The 15770-nt window shown below is 39.4% G+C and overlaps 1 protein-coding gene across 10 annotated transcripts in view; it reads left to right on the forward strand.

Moving 5' to 3' along the window:
- The window catches only part of LDB2 (LIM domain binding 2), a 212914-nt gene extending 198258 nt beyond the window's left edge, over positions 1 to 14656 (forward strand). For 2 of the 10 annotated variants that reach the window (XM_059469731.1, XM_059469735.1), the window contains 3 exons: positions 2594 to 2717; positions 3807 to 3958; positions 13365 to 14656. In XM_059469731.1, coding sequence (XP_059325714.1) covers positions 2594 to 2717; positions 3807 to 3958; positions 13365 to 13595 — 507 coding nt within the window. In that variant the 3' untranslated portion in view covers positions 13596 to 14656. Of the gene's footprint in view, positions 1 to 2593; positions 2718 to 3806; positions 3959 to 10153; positions 10297 to 13329 lie in introns of all 10 variants that reach the window. The other 8 variants (XM_059469736.1, XM_059469738.1, XM_059469737.1 and 5 more) reach the window with 8 other exon arrangements.
- Positions 14657 to 15770: the final 1114 nt, after the last annotated feature.

Here is a 15770-nt window from a genome sequence, read left to right on the forward strand (position 1 = left end):
CCAAAAAAGACTGTGAGATTTGACATCAATCATTTATAATCCAGTTCATTTAACACTTATGCCAAAACTATAGAGTTCAATGCCCCACTATTACTCAAGTATCCAAAACTGACCTTACCATTTTAGAGGAAATAAATGGTTGTGAATTCCCCAAAAACCAGAAGAAGAATTCATGTGAGTGGGTACAGCTCCCAAGTATTCAGAAGATGAGATTTTCCCATGCCCTGGAGTAGGGCCCTCAATGCCCATATATTTTTCTCTATGCAAGTGAGATCAGTCAAGCATTTCTACACATTGGGTCTGTATTCCATTTTAATCTTGTGTGTGAAGTGAAAGAGGTTATACACAGGATTAGCAGTCAAGATATCCACAGGCAGCAAGGACAGCATAGTTCTCAGTGCACGTTACGGTTAGAGCACAATAGCAAACATCTTTGCCAAGATGATAAAGAAGAAACATTCTCTTTGTTGCCAATAATAAATATCTAGGGAAGAGTAAGTATATAATGAATAAAGTGTCCTTAAGGAAATGTTGGAAGAACCTACATATATATTTCTGTATTTTTAGTCCCAGCAGCAGTAGAGCTGTGTGAGTCTAGTGCTCTGCTCAGGGTAACTAGTTTGCCCAGATATATCACAAGTATTTTTTCTTGCTTGCTGCTGTCAGTTCATAATGAGAAAAATTTAGCCAGCCATGCCAGAAACCCAGATTTAGAACAATGGTGTCCATTATGATCACAAATCTCTTTCTCACTCAGACACACACACAAAACCTGAGCAAGCACCTGCAGGTTTCAGAATAAATTGAATATCAACTCAAAGTACAACACCTTTTTCACAGCATAAACTGGATCCTGCATATACTTTAGGACCTGATGATCTTAATTTTTGTTGAATACTGAACTAGATGAAAATTCAAACCCAGAGTGCACTATGTGATAGTAGCTTTCTGTCTATTAGATTTTCTTGCAAATATTTATTTACAAAAATATGTAAAAACTATGTAAGAAAAATATCAATGAGGCAACTGCAGATTCGATTTCTGCAGTTGGAAAAAAATAATTTCCCATAGTCAAGCTCTTCATTCTCCCTGCTGCTTTATGTTATCTCTGTTTTAACTGCTGTTAATGGAAGGCTCATCAAACAGCAGTGCCAATACATAGTAATATTTAAATGCTGAATTAGACTCAGTCCTCATGGCAGTCCTCACCCTTTCAACTATTTTCCCTGCATACTTTGGATCTCCATTGATAGGAATGAGAAAAGGGTGCACTTAGGGAGAATGGAGCAAGCGTTATTCAGCTCTGCAGCCCAGAGAGAGGAATTTGTCTCCTGTCTTATATATTTGTCAAAGAACAAAGGGAAAACATCTCCTGCTGAAGAAATCCAGGACACACCTTCAGCAAAACTTTCTAAAATTAAGTAAATAATTCAAAACAAGATTTGGTTTAAGTTACACCTTTCTTCAGTTGCCATTCCAACTTCCAATAATTTGATCAACTTGTTGCCCTACTTCTGTTGGAAAAAAAAGCCAAACCTGCCCCTGCTTCTAAATTGTTCTGCTTTGAAAAGTGACTAAAAATGGTATGCAGGCTCCATGCTTGTTCTGTGCCAGCTACTTCCTTATCATATGTGCTCAGTAAGGAAGCATTTGCAAGTAAGGAACCATTTCCTCCTATGTGTCAGCCCTGCAAATTTCAGGCAGCACCGGTAGGTCAGCCTGGAGTTTTTCTCCTCGTTTAGGATGTCTAAAAACCAAGGCTCTGGCAAACAAGAGTAAGCCCTCAGTCACAGGTGTGCAATTTTGTAGCCTTCTATGGCTTTGAGTGAGGTTTAAATGACTGGAAATGATTCTGTGGGTATAAACAGGAGAGACTAGAAAGCAGCGTGGTGCTCTTTCTGCTGGATCTGCTGTGCTAACAGGAGTAGAAAGCAGTGGACAATATTTAATTATTAAGTGAAGAGGTAGAAAATATATGACTCTGTTTTAAAAAAGAGGTTTGAAATTCCATACTTTCAGAAATCTGTATCCTATATATTCAGCATTCAAGCAGACAAGAAAAATAAAGTGCTTCTCTTTTTTTCTCATATGGGTCATGCATATGATAAGAAGAGAGTGTATAGTCCTCAACATAACAAAAAAATCCCAAAATTACCTGGATTATTTTGCATGAAACATCAAAATAAATGACCATTTATAAGTTCTCATTGTGGTGTGCAGTAGGTCAGAAGAACATGTTTTGCTGTATGTGAATGCTAAGCAATGATGGGCATTTTATTATTTATCAATCTTTGCAGCTTTGGCAATGAAGCATGAACATTTTCTACTCTTCTGAAATCTCTGTAGCCTGGAAGACTAGAGTTGAAGTTTATCTGATATATCCATAAATTACCTAGGATAATAAATAGCAAGAAGTTTTTCCAATTCAGAGTTTTTATTTTGCAATCCAAGTGCAGATTAAACTGAACTGTATAAGGCATGCTCCATTAGCAAGAGTAAAAAAAATCCAAAAATATAATTTCCAGCTATGTAAATACTGATCAGTGGAGGCTTTGCTTGGATGAAATTGTTCTATTCTGTTTTTTTCTTCTAGTTGTGTGTTATACTGGAGCCAATGCAGGAACTGATGTCAAGACATAAAACTTACAATCTAAGTCCTCGAGACTGCTTGAAGACTTGCTTATTTCAAAAATGGCAGAGAATGGTGGCCCCACCAGGTATGTTTCACTTCCAAAATTCTACTTATTTTATAGTAAAATTAATAGAGAAGAAATGGGAAAGCTTACTTATAAAGGAAAGTAGTAAAAATTAGCAATGTTCCCAAAGCAAGCCTGAAAATTATTCTGATATTTTATGATTTCAGTCTGGCACAACTGATTTATAGATGTGCACACTGAGATGGCTTCACTATGACTAGGATATAATTTAGTACAAAAATATGTGTAGATGGAATGCAAAATGCCTACTGGCTCCATTAGAATTCATTGTTTGTGTAATCCTGCTTCCTGCTGTGACTCTGAAATTACAGCTACAATTCATAATTAATTATTTTTGAGACTAATATTAAGTTATTTACAGGCCTAGACCTAATCTCATTCCTCTTACACTTCAAAATAATAATTCTCTCTTTTTTCAGATTATAAAGATTTTTATATCTTAGAGTGTTCACATGGGTGCCCAGGCCAAATTTTGAGAAGAACAATTGTCCCTCTGTGCTTTGCCAGTTTAAGCAAAGCTGTGTGATTGTCCTGATTCAGTCTGAGGTTTTCAGGCTTGCAGGGCAGTGCCATTTGGCACATTCATGGGTTCTCCTGGGAGCAGCAGTTTTAATGTGAAGCCCACACAGATGTAGAAGGAGCTCAGAGGGTGGGTGGTTGCTTGTTGCTTGCTGCATGGATGGCAGCAGTAGGGTAGAGCTTGAGGCTGTACCCTCCATCACAGCAGGACCTGCCTTTTCATTTAGCAGTTTCTTGCTGTGTGACCTTCAGCAAGTCCCACAGTAACTCTGACCATCATGATCATTGTCATGATACTCCCATCAGTAAAAGGCTTTTGAATACCTGTATTGACAATGCAGGGAAAATAAACTTTGTTAATCCATCAGAAAAAATTGAAAGCAGATTCCATTGGTTTGAGTACAAATATCATTCTATGGTTTTTATGTTAAATCTAACACAACTGCTGCTATTAAACTTAGCAATTCAAAACTAATTGAAAAAGTATTTCAGCACCACTTCCTATGGATCATTTTAGTTCTTGCTTAACAGTATCTGCTATTTGCTTTCCTTCTTATCATTTTATTGCAGCAGAACCCACAAGACAACCAACAACCAAACGGAGGAAAAGGAAAAACTCTACCAGCAGCACTTCCAACAGCAGTGCTGGGAACAACGCAAACAGTACCAACAGCAAGAAAAAGTCAGCTGCTGCAAACCTGAGTCTATCAAGTCAGGTACCTGTAAGTCTCACTTTCCTTTTAGGCCTGAATCACTTATGGTGCTTTAATTCTTTCCATACATTTTAAAGAAGGTGCATTCTTGAGCCAAACTATCATATGCAAAAGGCAATCTTGCACAGAGTGCTGTGGAAGTGGAAATTAGTGGAGAGGTGGGAAGAAGCTGTTCTGCAGTGCAGCTTTAATGCACTCAAACAGAAGTGTCCTGAGGATCAGATGTGATTTTTTAAAGCCCTGGGCCAGTTCCCCTTTTTGTCAGGGGGAGTCCCTTCAGTAGTGGTGGGACTCAGATTAGGGCTGGTGTTTTTAGACATAGCATGAACTTTGCAGACTTCACCTGCCAGGTGCCAAGCAAGGATGTGTCCCAGTGGTGCAGGAGAGCTGCACCTGAGGAAGCTGCTGGTCTGTCTGTGTTAGTACCTTACCTCTAATTGGTGCCAGGTTCAGATGCTGAACAGGAACAGGATATGATTTAACTTCTCTGCAAATTTTATCTCTTTGTCCAATCACTCCACTTGCAGAGTAGATACCCTGGAATGTGGTACTCAGCTTATCCACCCTACTAGCTGTAACTCTTGACATCCTAATTGTATAGGGACACACCAAGTCATTTCCAGAGTAACACCTGTATCAGCTCTTCAATAATGTCACATTTACTGTGTTAGTCACAGTACAGGGGTATTCAGACCCCAAATTGTGACAAAGTGTGCCTTAGTCAATAAGGAGATAGCTTATGCATTTAAAGGCTTGGGAAATTAATTTGATATTATAGGAACCATAAAGTCATATCCTGGAAATAACATGCAGGTATTTTTTACTGGATTTTTGATCACCAGATAGGAAGGGGTATGTCTCCTCTGAAACTTGACAAAGAATATAGGCATTTTGCTAGCACAAAGCAGACACTTCCTAGGAAGCTTGAATATCCAGATTTAAAAAAGAGGAGTAGACTAACACCAGTGAAATGAAATGAAGATTTTTGTTTAGCAACTGATTTAGCAACCCACTAGTTTACAGCTTTGGGCTTCAGTACATTAAACTCATATTTCCTTCTTGTCATATTAAAATTGGCTCGCATCCCCAGAGTCAGATTCTTTCCCTAATATAGGCATCTCTGTGTTTTTCTGGCAGCACAGAGCAGTCAGAAGGCTGAGTACCTGATCTCCTGGTGGCAGGCACCACTCTGCCCCGCTGATGGTATCTGCCAGGAAAACCTTTGGATCAATATTCAACCATATTTAAGGAAAAACTGCAAGGAAGTGCAAAACCAAGCAACCAGCTAGTTCCCTGCTGTCTCCAACTTTAAAGACAGTAGTCATTTTCTGTCAGCTACACCCTGCTCAGAGTTCAGCAGGACCAGAATCTGACCCCCTGGCTCTCTTCAGCCTGCTCCTCCCTGGAGAGAGGATTTTGTGGCATTCAGTGGTAGCTGTGTGTACTTGACTGTTTGAATGTGGTTGATCCCTCTGATAGTTTTACCTGTCACTCCCACTGATAGTGAAAGTGAATTCAGGTGCTGAAGGCTGCTCCTGACACATGAAGCAGTCAAGGCTGCTCTTGTGATGGAGATGATAGTTGAGCATCTGAGAACTATTGGTGAAGTTTATTATGGTATGAGGAACGGATTTTTACCCTTCTTTTGCTTTCAGGATGTTGCATACTCAATAGTTTTCAATATTCTTTGCTTTCTGTACCAGAGTAACAAAATGGTCCAAACTCTTTTGTATGGAGGATCAGGTTCCATTTTTAGGACACTTTTCCTTTCCATCTGCAAAGGGGAAAATGCTTAGCTGTTCAATTTGACATACTAACAGCTCTTCCCATCTTCCCCACAGCAAAGATAGCAAACCAGATGGAATTGATGGTTTGGCCACCCTGTAGAGTAGACAACTCAAAATAATTTTAGCAGGAGGATATTTTGGTGTAAAACTATTCAACGCTTTTCAGTTTAATAAAGAGATGTTATCCCACGCTTCTTCAATATTATGCATTCTTTGAAGTGGACCTTGTTGCCATTGCTTTCTGAAGATAGCTGCAGGTAGCAGCAACTTGCTTTCTGTTTCTTCCCCATAACTGTACCTTAAAGTGTATCATTTGGTTTCCCTTACATGCAATAGAAGAAAAGAGATCCTTGAACACAATTTGGCAGTTTTCAATTCACTGAAATATTCATTTGGCTGTACAGCTTTCTGTGAATGGGACTTTCCTGCTCAGTAGAAAAAAAACCCACCCTACTGAAATCATTCACTTGCTGTGTAAAAAGCATTTCCCCTCTCTTTATTAGAGAAGAGGAATGAAATCACTGCATCTTCTATCCAGATGACTCAAATAACCAGAGCTAGTTTCAGTTCCATTTTTCTCATCCTCCTCTCTGGAGAGCCCCACAATGAGCTCAAATCTATATCAACCCTGGATTAATATGAAGTCCTGTATTCCAAATTTCTCTTTTTCTCCAATGATTTCTTTCCTGCCAGCAAAGTCAGTCTCTCCATCATAATCACATCTAATTTCCTGTCTCTTTTATGCTTCTGTGTTGTTTTAACTTTGATATTAAATTAATCTAATTAAAGAGTGTTTTCTTGGCCTCTATTCTATGTGATGTTCTTGGTTTAGGACATTAGTAATTATTCCATTTTTCTCCTACATTAACGCTGCATGCAGTCTGGCAAAGATGTGAACTTACCACACACCTCATCCCCATTTCTCACTCACACCATTAACTTCTGTTTCTTTAATGAGGTCTTCATGCCTAGAGAGGCAAATGTCCCATGTTCAGGATAGTGTCCAGATAACAGAAGCACCATCAACTATGGAAAATCTTGAAGCTCCAGAGTTTTATCATTTTCCCCACAGCCCCTTCCAGCTTTCAGATAAATACATTGGGAAAACCTTGATTAATGAGGGAATGTTACTTGCCAGATAGACGTTCTTCTACTAGTAGATGGAGAAGGTTGTGCCATTTCCTCCACCTGCATTATTTTCTGATCAGTTGTCCAGGCAAGGACAGTGCAGACAATACAGAGCCAAGCTCAGAAAGTGAAATGATGTGATTGGGTTTCCATGCATGGGTCAGGTTGGCACTGCATCCTGAAGTTATTGAAGCCTAATCAATCAGTATCATTTGTGCTTCTTGCATTGCCCTAAATTTATTAGCATTTCCACAGTGCTGACACATTCTGGTACATCTCCAATGACAATCCATAGTAGCATCTGAAGGGTGTCTGCTAGTGGGTGGGCATCTTCCCTTTCATCAGGAATTTGAAAATGTTCACTCTCAGTCCATCCTCTTATTTCTAACTATGTTTATACTTTCTCAACTGTGGTAAATAAAATACAAATTTTTGTCCTTTTGACAGTCACTTGCACTCTGTTGTACCCATTTTCTCTTATGATGGTGGGATGAAGAGTGGTTTCTGTGATTCTGTTCATTCTCAGGCTACTGATTGCAGACCTTCAGGATCCCTTCAGGATCTCTTGTCAACATGACTCTTCTGGCCCAAGTCCATTGTTTAGTACCTTTCCTATGTACTACATATTTCCTACATTCTCAAATGCAGTTAGCCAGTGTGCCACATGATTGCACCACACAACTCATTCTTAGCTTGGCCCACTGCTTGTCCAGTGATGCTTTTGACCCAAATCCTGTAGGTGCTGAGGAAACACAGTGTAGTGTGGTGGAAGTAGAGCTGAGTGCTGCTAAAGTCAGCGCAAATACAAAAACATTTTTCTCACCAGAAGCTTCCTGTTCTCAGGCTCTCCTGGATGCAGGCCCAATACTGCCAGTGCTCCCCACAGGTGCATTTGCTGCTTTTAGTGCATAAAGGGGACAGACAGGACAGGGACCCAGAATCTGTAGTCTGCTAAGCTGCCTTAGTCTCAGCAGATGCCAGTAACTTAAACTTGGATCTGTTCATATTCTCAGTCATATCTGATCTTTGGAAGGCTCATTGGGCAGAAAATGGAGTTACCAATTTCCTCTAGACAAAGAGCAAAGATGGGCAAGATTCTGCAAGGTTCACAGAAAACCTGTCTTTCTGATGTTGGCCTTCCTATCATTTTAAAGAAAATAGTTACCTAATTTGGGTATGTCATTGCCTTACCATTTACACAGTACTAATAATTTCCTCTAGTATTTGAAGCTGGCTGCAATATTTTCCCAAATCTTTGCTCAGTTTTCAAGCCTTCTCACTGACTAAAATTGTATTACTTAGAATTTTTCATATTCTTCTGTTTCAAATACAACTTTCCTGAAAGCCCAAACCCTTGTATTGTAGAGCAGTGATTTGTATACTGTGATCTGTGGATTACAGTTATGAGCAAGGTCATCAGAAGGGTCCATCCAGCTATTTTCACTTAAATATCACTCTCTGTTAAGTTTAATTTTAAAAGGGCACATTGATCCATTTTCATATATTTGAAACTTGATAGCAATCCACAACTCTCACAAACTCTAAGAACCATTGCTCTATGCTGCTCCTAGTCATGACCACAGAAATTAATAGGTGGATTTTGCTTTCATTTACTAATGAAGATCCCATTGAGTGCAGTGCTGTAACCATAAACCCAGTGAAATATCATGTGTTGGAAAGAATAAAGCATCACTACATGCCACTGAGTAAATGAAACATTCTTTGTTACATCCAGAGTCCAAAGTAGAACCTCCTTGCACTCTTTAAGCAAGTTACATACTTCAATAAACTCTCTTTCTCTTTGTAGCTCTCTGTAAGCTCAGAAACCAAATCCATAAATAAACCTGCTAATGTGGAAGGGAGCAATGCAGTCTCTTATGTGTTTGAGAAACAGGGTAGGTTTAGGAGGTTTGTAATGGATGTTGTAGAACCAGAGCTACAGTGCCAGGGCCAGAGATTAGTGTCAGAAATTATCTCATGTCTCAAAACCATGCAAATCAGTCTAAGATTTAGTAGTAAAGAGATGAGAGAGAATAACTTTGTTTTCAGTTTTTGTGCTTTAGGAAAAACATTCCAAACAAGAACAGAATGTCAAGTTAACAGTGAGAATTATGATGAGATGTGAAAGATTTTTCTCTAGAAAGTGTTTACTCTGAAACCTAATTAAAAAGTCAGTTCTGTTTCTAAAGATCATTTCAATACCAGTCAGTCTGATGTTTTTCTCATGGAAGCAGTGACCATTAGGCTGTGGGCAGCAGTGGGGCTCTCAGTCATTAATAATTTTTGTGCCAGGAAGCTAAAAAGTCAATTATTAAAATAATTACCACTAACACAATTCCATAAGAAGGAAAGCAGGAGGAGGAACCCTTCTTCCTTTGACTTAGCACTTAGAGGTGCTCCAGCTGCTAAAACTAGTGCAACTTTCAGTCCTTGGAGGATGAGATGTGCTTGAATGATACACTTTAGAGTGCCAGGCATTTTTAATTACCTTGGGCTTGTGAAGCACTGTTTGTCTTCTTCTGGGGGCTGTGACAGCAGAGCTACAAACTGACCACTGTAACAGAGCTACAAACTGATCCCTGTAACAGAACTACAAACTGATCCCTGTAACACACTGAGTGAGGCTATGTATTAACAGCAGCAAAGATGGAAGGCAAGGGGATGGGGAATTTTACATGGGGAATTTTACATTTACAATAGATATTTTTACCTCCAAACTTCACCAGGACATTGTTTAGACATAGGATGACCCCAAGTTAAAAAGTTTAGTCACTTAACTGGGCAGGGCAGAGCTAAAATTTTGTAAAATTTTGAGGCTTGGTATAAAAAAAAAGAAAAAAAGATAAAACCTAGAAACGACCAGTCTGTTAAATAGAAGTGCTTGCATTTGAGTGTTGTGTGAAGTGATCTCTGTTTATATAGCTTATATGCATCAATTTAAGCTTGGATGGCAACTAGGGTTATTACAGGATGAAAGGTATGATATACATGAAAGCTGCTTTTGTGGTTATATTATAAAATACTACATTTCTATCACATAATGTAAAACAACCACTGCTTTATTTACAGTGCTTCACTACAGCCATATTTTACTATCATGAGACATTCTTGACCAAAAATGTTGTTTCTAATCACAGAGTAAATCATTAAGATTGAGTGACTTCAGTCTAAATCTTTTTAAACTAATTTAGTCAAATATGTGCTACCATAACTAGGCCATAGCAGTGTGTGCTGCCATGCAAGAGACTAGGGTTTAATTCTTGGATTCTGCTTCTCACTCCATGAGCAGGAGCTAGGAGCACTCCAGAGCTGCAGCCTCAACCCTGGGAGGGATGGAGCCTTGTGTCATTCAACAGCAGTGACCCCCACTGGCCAATTTAAGGAGAAGCATTGAGGGGCTCTAAAAGGAGTCACTTCCAGTCCTCCTCAGAGGTTGGTGGTCATTGCACGGGATCTAGTGAGTGGAGGTTCAATGGGGTGCACTTGGTGGGGTCTTCAGCTTTCAGTCTGAGGAGCAGAATCCTCTGGGGAGGAAAGAGCATGTGCGCTTCCTGAGACACTATTTTTGCCTGATGTAACTGTAAGTGGCAAGATTGTCAAGAATTTTTTTCCAGATGTCCTGTAATGAATGCTGTGATATCTATCTTTTAAATAGAGTGAGGGAAAACCCCACTAACCTCAATATAATTGTAGTTCAATTCCCAGAGAGAGAGAGAGGGACTCAATAGCATAGAGGGAAATACAAGTGCAAACTGTTCTCTCAGTGGGAGTCATTATATGAAAGGAATAATATTTGAAATGAACCTGAGAAATCAGAGGTGGAAATATCACAAGGTCATTGAACATCTCCCCACTGATGCACAAATGTTACCTTCCACAGACTGAGATTTTTTCCCAGCCTAGTGCTAGGGGACCTGAGCAGTAAAACTAGCGCTGTTCCTGTGGGATGGTGAATCCTCAGCCTGCCATTATCAGGAACAGGAATATTGTCTTAGGAGTGGGGATTACACTTTTGTTTACTTAACGCCATCTTAGTACCCTAGTCTACATCTCCTCAGATTGGCCTAGAGTGATTGTCTTCCTTTCAGCACTCGCAGCTGTTGAGCACATTTCCCCCTGCCATCATTTGGTGGATGTAACACACATTTTACTCTCTCACTGCCTCCCCAGCCAGCTGCTGCAGCCCCACAGTGACTCTGGACGTGCTTGTCTGAGTCCCATCCCAGGTGCTGACCTCTTGCTGGTCTGGCAACAGAGAGAGCTTCAGGCCTGTCTGTGACCGTGTTCACAGGGGTCTGAGGATGAGGGAAGAGATGAGGATCTGACTCCATGTTTCAGAAGTCTTGATTTATTATTTTGTGATATATATTATATTAAAACTATACTAAAAGAATAGAAAAAAGGATTTCATCAGAAGGCTAGCTAAGAATAGAAAAGAAAGAATGATAATAAAAGCTTGTGTCTCAGACAGAGAGTCTGAGCCAGCTGACTGTGATTGGCCATTAATTAGAAACAACCACATGAGACCAATCACAGATGCACCTGTTGCATTCCACAGCAGCAGATAACCCTTGTTCACATTTTGTTCCTGAGGCATCTCAGCTTCTCAGGAGAAAAAATCCCAAGGAAAGGATTTTTCAGAAAATATTATGGCTACACCTGTCCTTGAGAATGCCAAAGTCAAAGGAGCTGTTGCCACCTCGGTGTGTGACCCTGTGTTTCAGCCCCTGTGGTCCTTTTTGCCTGCCCTGTAACCCTGCACACTCACACCCAGCTCGCTGTCCTCTGCCAGGGCTCCTTGGTCATTAATGCTCTCGCCACGCATTAGGTCTGGCCCAGCAGGGCACACTGCACATTGCCTGTTGTTTAGAGGGATGGGATGAATTAGAATAAACTTTTGCTTATGAACGCCTTTGTCTTTTAAACTTCTATGTCACAAAGCTGTGGGTGAGGTATTTTTAACCAAATGTTTTACGGATATATGGAGTAACAAAACAGACAAAGTGGACAGGAAATAATGTAACAATTTTCATATATTCACATTTTTTTTTACATAGCACAGGCTGAAAATGTGATACAAACATTCTTTTGTAACATGCCAGCCTTTGCTGAGGGATATCTAGAAATAGTGTAAATACTTGCAGGCAATAATTTGTATTGTTTTGTGGTGAAGGAAGTAGATATCTGATTAAAAAGAAACCTTATTAAATGCAAACATTTGTCTTCTGTTTGCTATTAACATTCATAAGGAGGAACAGATCCTTTAAAAAGTGAATCCATTGTTCACCAGAATTCTTGGAAGGGCTTGTTAAATCAGCAGGAACAAAGCTATACATCTGGAAGTACTGCACTTCTACCAAGCACTACCTGATGCCCTGACACCTGAGCTGCATGAAAAGATGCATCCCACATATTTCTTTAGCTGTTAGCACAGCAGCCTGATCCTCCCTTAAACACAGAGAACAAGAGAGCTCTCTGGCTTTGCACCTTTGCTTTCCAATCTCAAGTTTGCACCTTTCTATCCCATGCTGCTTAGGTTTTTTTGCAACAAATCTGTGATGCACTGGAGTACAGTAGGCGGTTTACTTGTTTTCATGGAAGGACAATTTGTACTTAAAGCAGTGATTAGATGAATTCTTTCTTTCTTGCATGCTTTAGTTTCTGATGAGTATTAGCTTCATCAGTGTAATTATAATTAGCACTCTTCATCTTGCTTTTACGGTACCAGCTGGACAGATTGGTCCTCTTACTGCACAGATTGGCGGCAGGGTTGCCTACATGGAGTTAGGTGACAGGCACCATGAAATAACAGATGGTAAATTCAGGGCTTGTTGGCAATCAGCAGGTTTTTGCTAATGACTTAATTAGCTATGCAAATTGTCAAATCAGTGTGAACATTGTTTTTATCGAAAACTTTACCTAAATTAATTACCATAATTAAGTAGCAGAATGTCAAGTATATTGGATGCGTAAAAGGGCTTGGCTGGCTATGGATAAGAGAGTTACCATCTTTAGTAGAGTGCTGTGCTCCACGTTTGAGAAGTCTGAGGATAAGAAATGTGGTTTCTTTTAAACTACTTTTAAAATACGCATATCACCAAGTTCCTACTGAGATACACCCTGGTGCCTTTCCAAAGAAAATGGCTCAGGAAGGATTTACTGGATAAAGGCTAAATATTTTAAGGAGAAGTTTAAAGGCAGTTTCACAGCCTGTTTGTTTGCTAAAATCAGGCATACTTTTCAGCCTACCTGCTTTTCAGTTCTGGGGTATCTGAGATCCAGAGCCATGAGCATGCGGCTATAGAGATGTGTTATAATTTTTAATTAAATTAGAAATAAAATGTAAGCCTCTCTCCTTGTTCCTACTAAATGGGAACTTTTAACTCTGTTGTTCAAATGTCACAAAATAAAAAATATGCGAATTCTCTAACATAATTTTTTTAAGTTGATTTTTTCTCTCTCAAGGTTTCCATATAACAAATATTGGGTGCTGTTCACAGGATGTGATGGTGGTAGGAGAACCAACTCTGATGGGAGGCGAATTCGGGGATGAAGACGAAAGGCTTATCACTAGATTAGAGAATACACAGTATGATGCAGCAAATGGCATGGATGATGAAGAAGATTTCAACAATTCACCTGCACTGGGAAATAACAGCCCATGGAACAGCAAACCTGCTGCTAACCAGGAGACTAAATCTGAAAACCCCACACCACAAGCTTCCCAATAGGTCATTCTGCAGCAGTGCCCACTGCAATGTACCTCAGTGGGTTATTAATTACTGTTTCACAGCATTCTTCAAAATAAAATTTAAAAGAAACACCTTTCAAATGATACAGTATCTATTTCTAAACTAAAGCTATCCAACTTTTTTTCGTTAGGGAAAACTCTTGTATAAGCTTCCATATACATTCCTTGGAAGTATTGTCATACAACTAGATACTGGCACTGACCTCAATTAAAATAATTGAAAATTAAACAGCATCTCATGGCAAATTTCTGACAGTGCATTTTATTGGAAGGGGTTGTTTTTTTCCTCATCAAACAATGGCCATATTTTAACAAGTCATCAGTGCTCAGGATCTCATTAACATAACTATGTAAAACTTTTTACAATTGTAATATATTTTCTGCTTTTCAACTTGCACCTGAAATTTCTTGTTTCAGAAAAAGATCAGCTTTTAAGGAAAAGTAAAGTAACTTTTGTTCATTCTTTAAATTTTCTTTCATCAGTTAATCATTTAAAGGATCCAGCATTTTTAATTTACATTTAGCTGATGCCAGTAGATATTCTATCCATCATTTAATAAAAAATACTGAAACAAGAAATGTCTTTTTTTCATCAAAGACATGAGAAATATTTTTATGTGGAAAAAGACACCCAGTCCTATGAGAGTTTATGCTTTGTAAAATTGCTGTCGATCCAGATATTTTAAAGCCATGTAATCCATTAACTTTGTGGGCAGCTTAATAAATCTAAAACTTTTGTGTTTTTATTATTGTATCTGAGTTGGCTTTGTTGTTATTTCTTTTCATAGTATATTTCTTGTATAATATTTTTGTAAAGCCCTCATTTTTTTGTTTTACTTTTTCATTTTGTTTTGTTTTTTATTCTGGTGTATTTATGTGAAACTTTATAAAAGAAACTAATTTTTTTTTCATTTACATATTAATATGTTCAACTCATCATGTAAAGACACAGTGAGTCAGTGTGTTATATAATACAACTGTATTTTATGTATGCTTTGCCAATAAGTGTGCCAATAAACTGTGTTAACAAATGTGCTCTTATACAGCATTTACTGTTCCTTGTATGCACAACAACACACTCGTGTTCAGGATCATGCACCAGGGGTTTCTGGAATTAGTGTTTCACTGAATTGCAGTCTTTTTCCAGCTAAAGGGAAAGCCTATGGATAGATGTGAATCACTTGCAGCTCAATTTGGTTTGATGCTCTTTTCCTAACAAGGATGTGCAGCACCACAGGTGAGTTACAGCACTGAGAGCCAAGTGTGAGGGACTGCAGGGCATCCAGCCAGAGAAGCTCCATCCTCAACTTTGCATCCCTTGCCTTCCAGGGCCAGGGCTTATCAGAGCAGGGATTTCCACTCTGCTGAATACTGTCTGATAGTTTTATGATGAGAGGATTTTAAAAATCCTCCTTTCTTTGCTTTGCTATCATATCAATTGTTCACAGGCACCAGTGAAACCCCTGGAGTTGTGCAGGTGCCCCGAGCACAGCCCAGCCTGCAAAGCCCTGGGCTGAGCTGGAGGACTGAGACACACATAGCCAGGCACCCTGCAAGGTGCCCTGAGAGTGGCAAACACAGAAAGAACTGTCAGCACAGAGATGCTGAATCCACACAATCCTGCCTTTTGTGCAGGGGAGTGGTGTTTGTTCTTCCCTGAAACTCTACTTTCAATATTGCTGACATTGTAAGAGCAGCTGAAGAACTCCTGGGTTTTTCAGAGTGGCTGTATGTATACCCAGCAGCCAGCCTAGGGAAACGTGTCTCCTTAGCATATATACATATTTTTTTATTCATGCTTTTGCTGGATGTGATTCCACCAAACAGGTTTGAAGCCACCGCTGCAGAAGGAGTGCAAAGCAAAGCACCCTGTGTGGCCACTTGGTTCTTGGTGAGACACAGCTCCCTCCCTGCCCCAGGAGCCAGCCTTGGCCCCTGATGTGGGGTCACGCTCCTGCAAGCAAAATCCTTGTTCAATGAATTTTGGTACCTATGGTGCTCCTTGCAGGAAGATAGCCTAAAAGACATTCCAACGCTAGAGCACAAAGCATATCAACTATAGAATTTAAAACTAGCTAAATAACAAACATGGATAGCCATGCTGCTCCTTCATAACACTTTCAGATTGTAGGAAACTGTAGTTTTATCATTCAGT

Source organism: Ammospiza nelsoni, chromosome 4 (assembly GCF_027579445.1).
Source record: "Ammospiza nelsoni isolate bAmmNel1 chromosome 4, bAmmNel1.pri, whole genome shotgun sequence".
Taxonomy (NCBI): Eukaryota; Metazoa; Chordata; class Aves; order Passeriformes; family Passerellidae; genus Ammospiza; species Ammospiza nelsoni.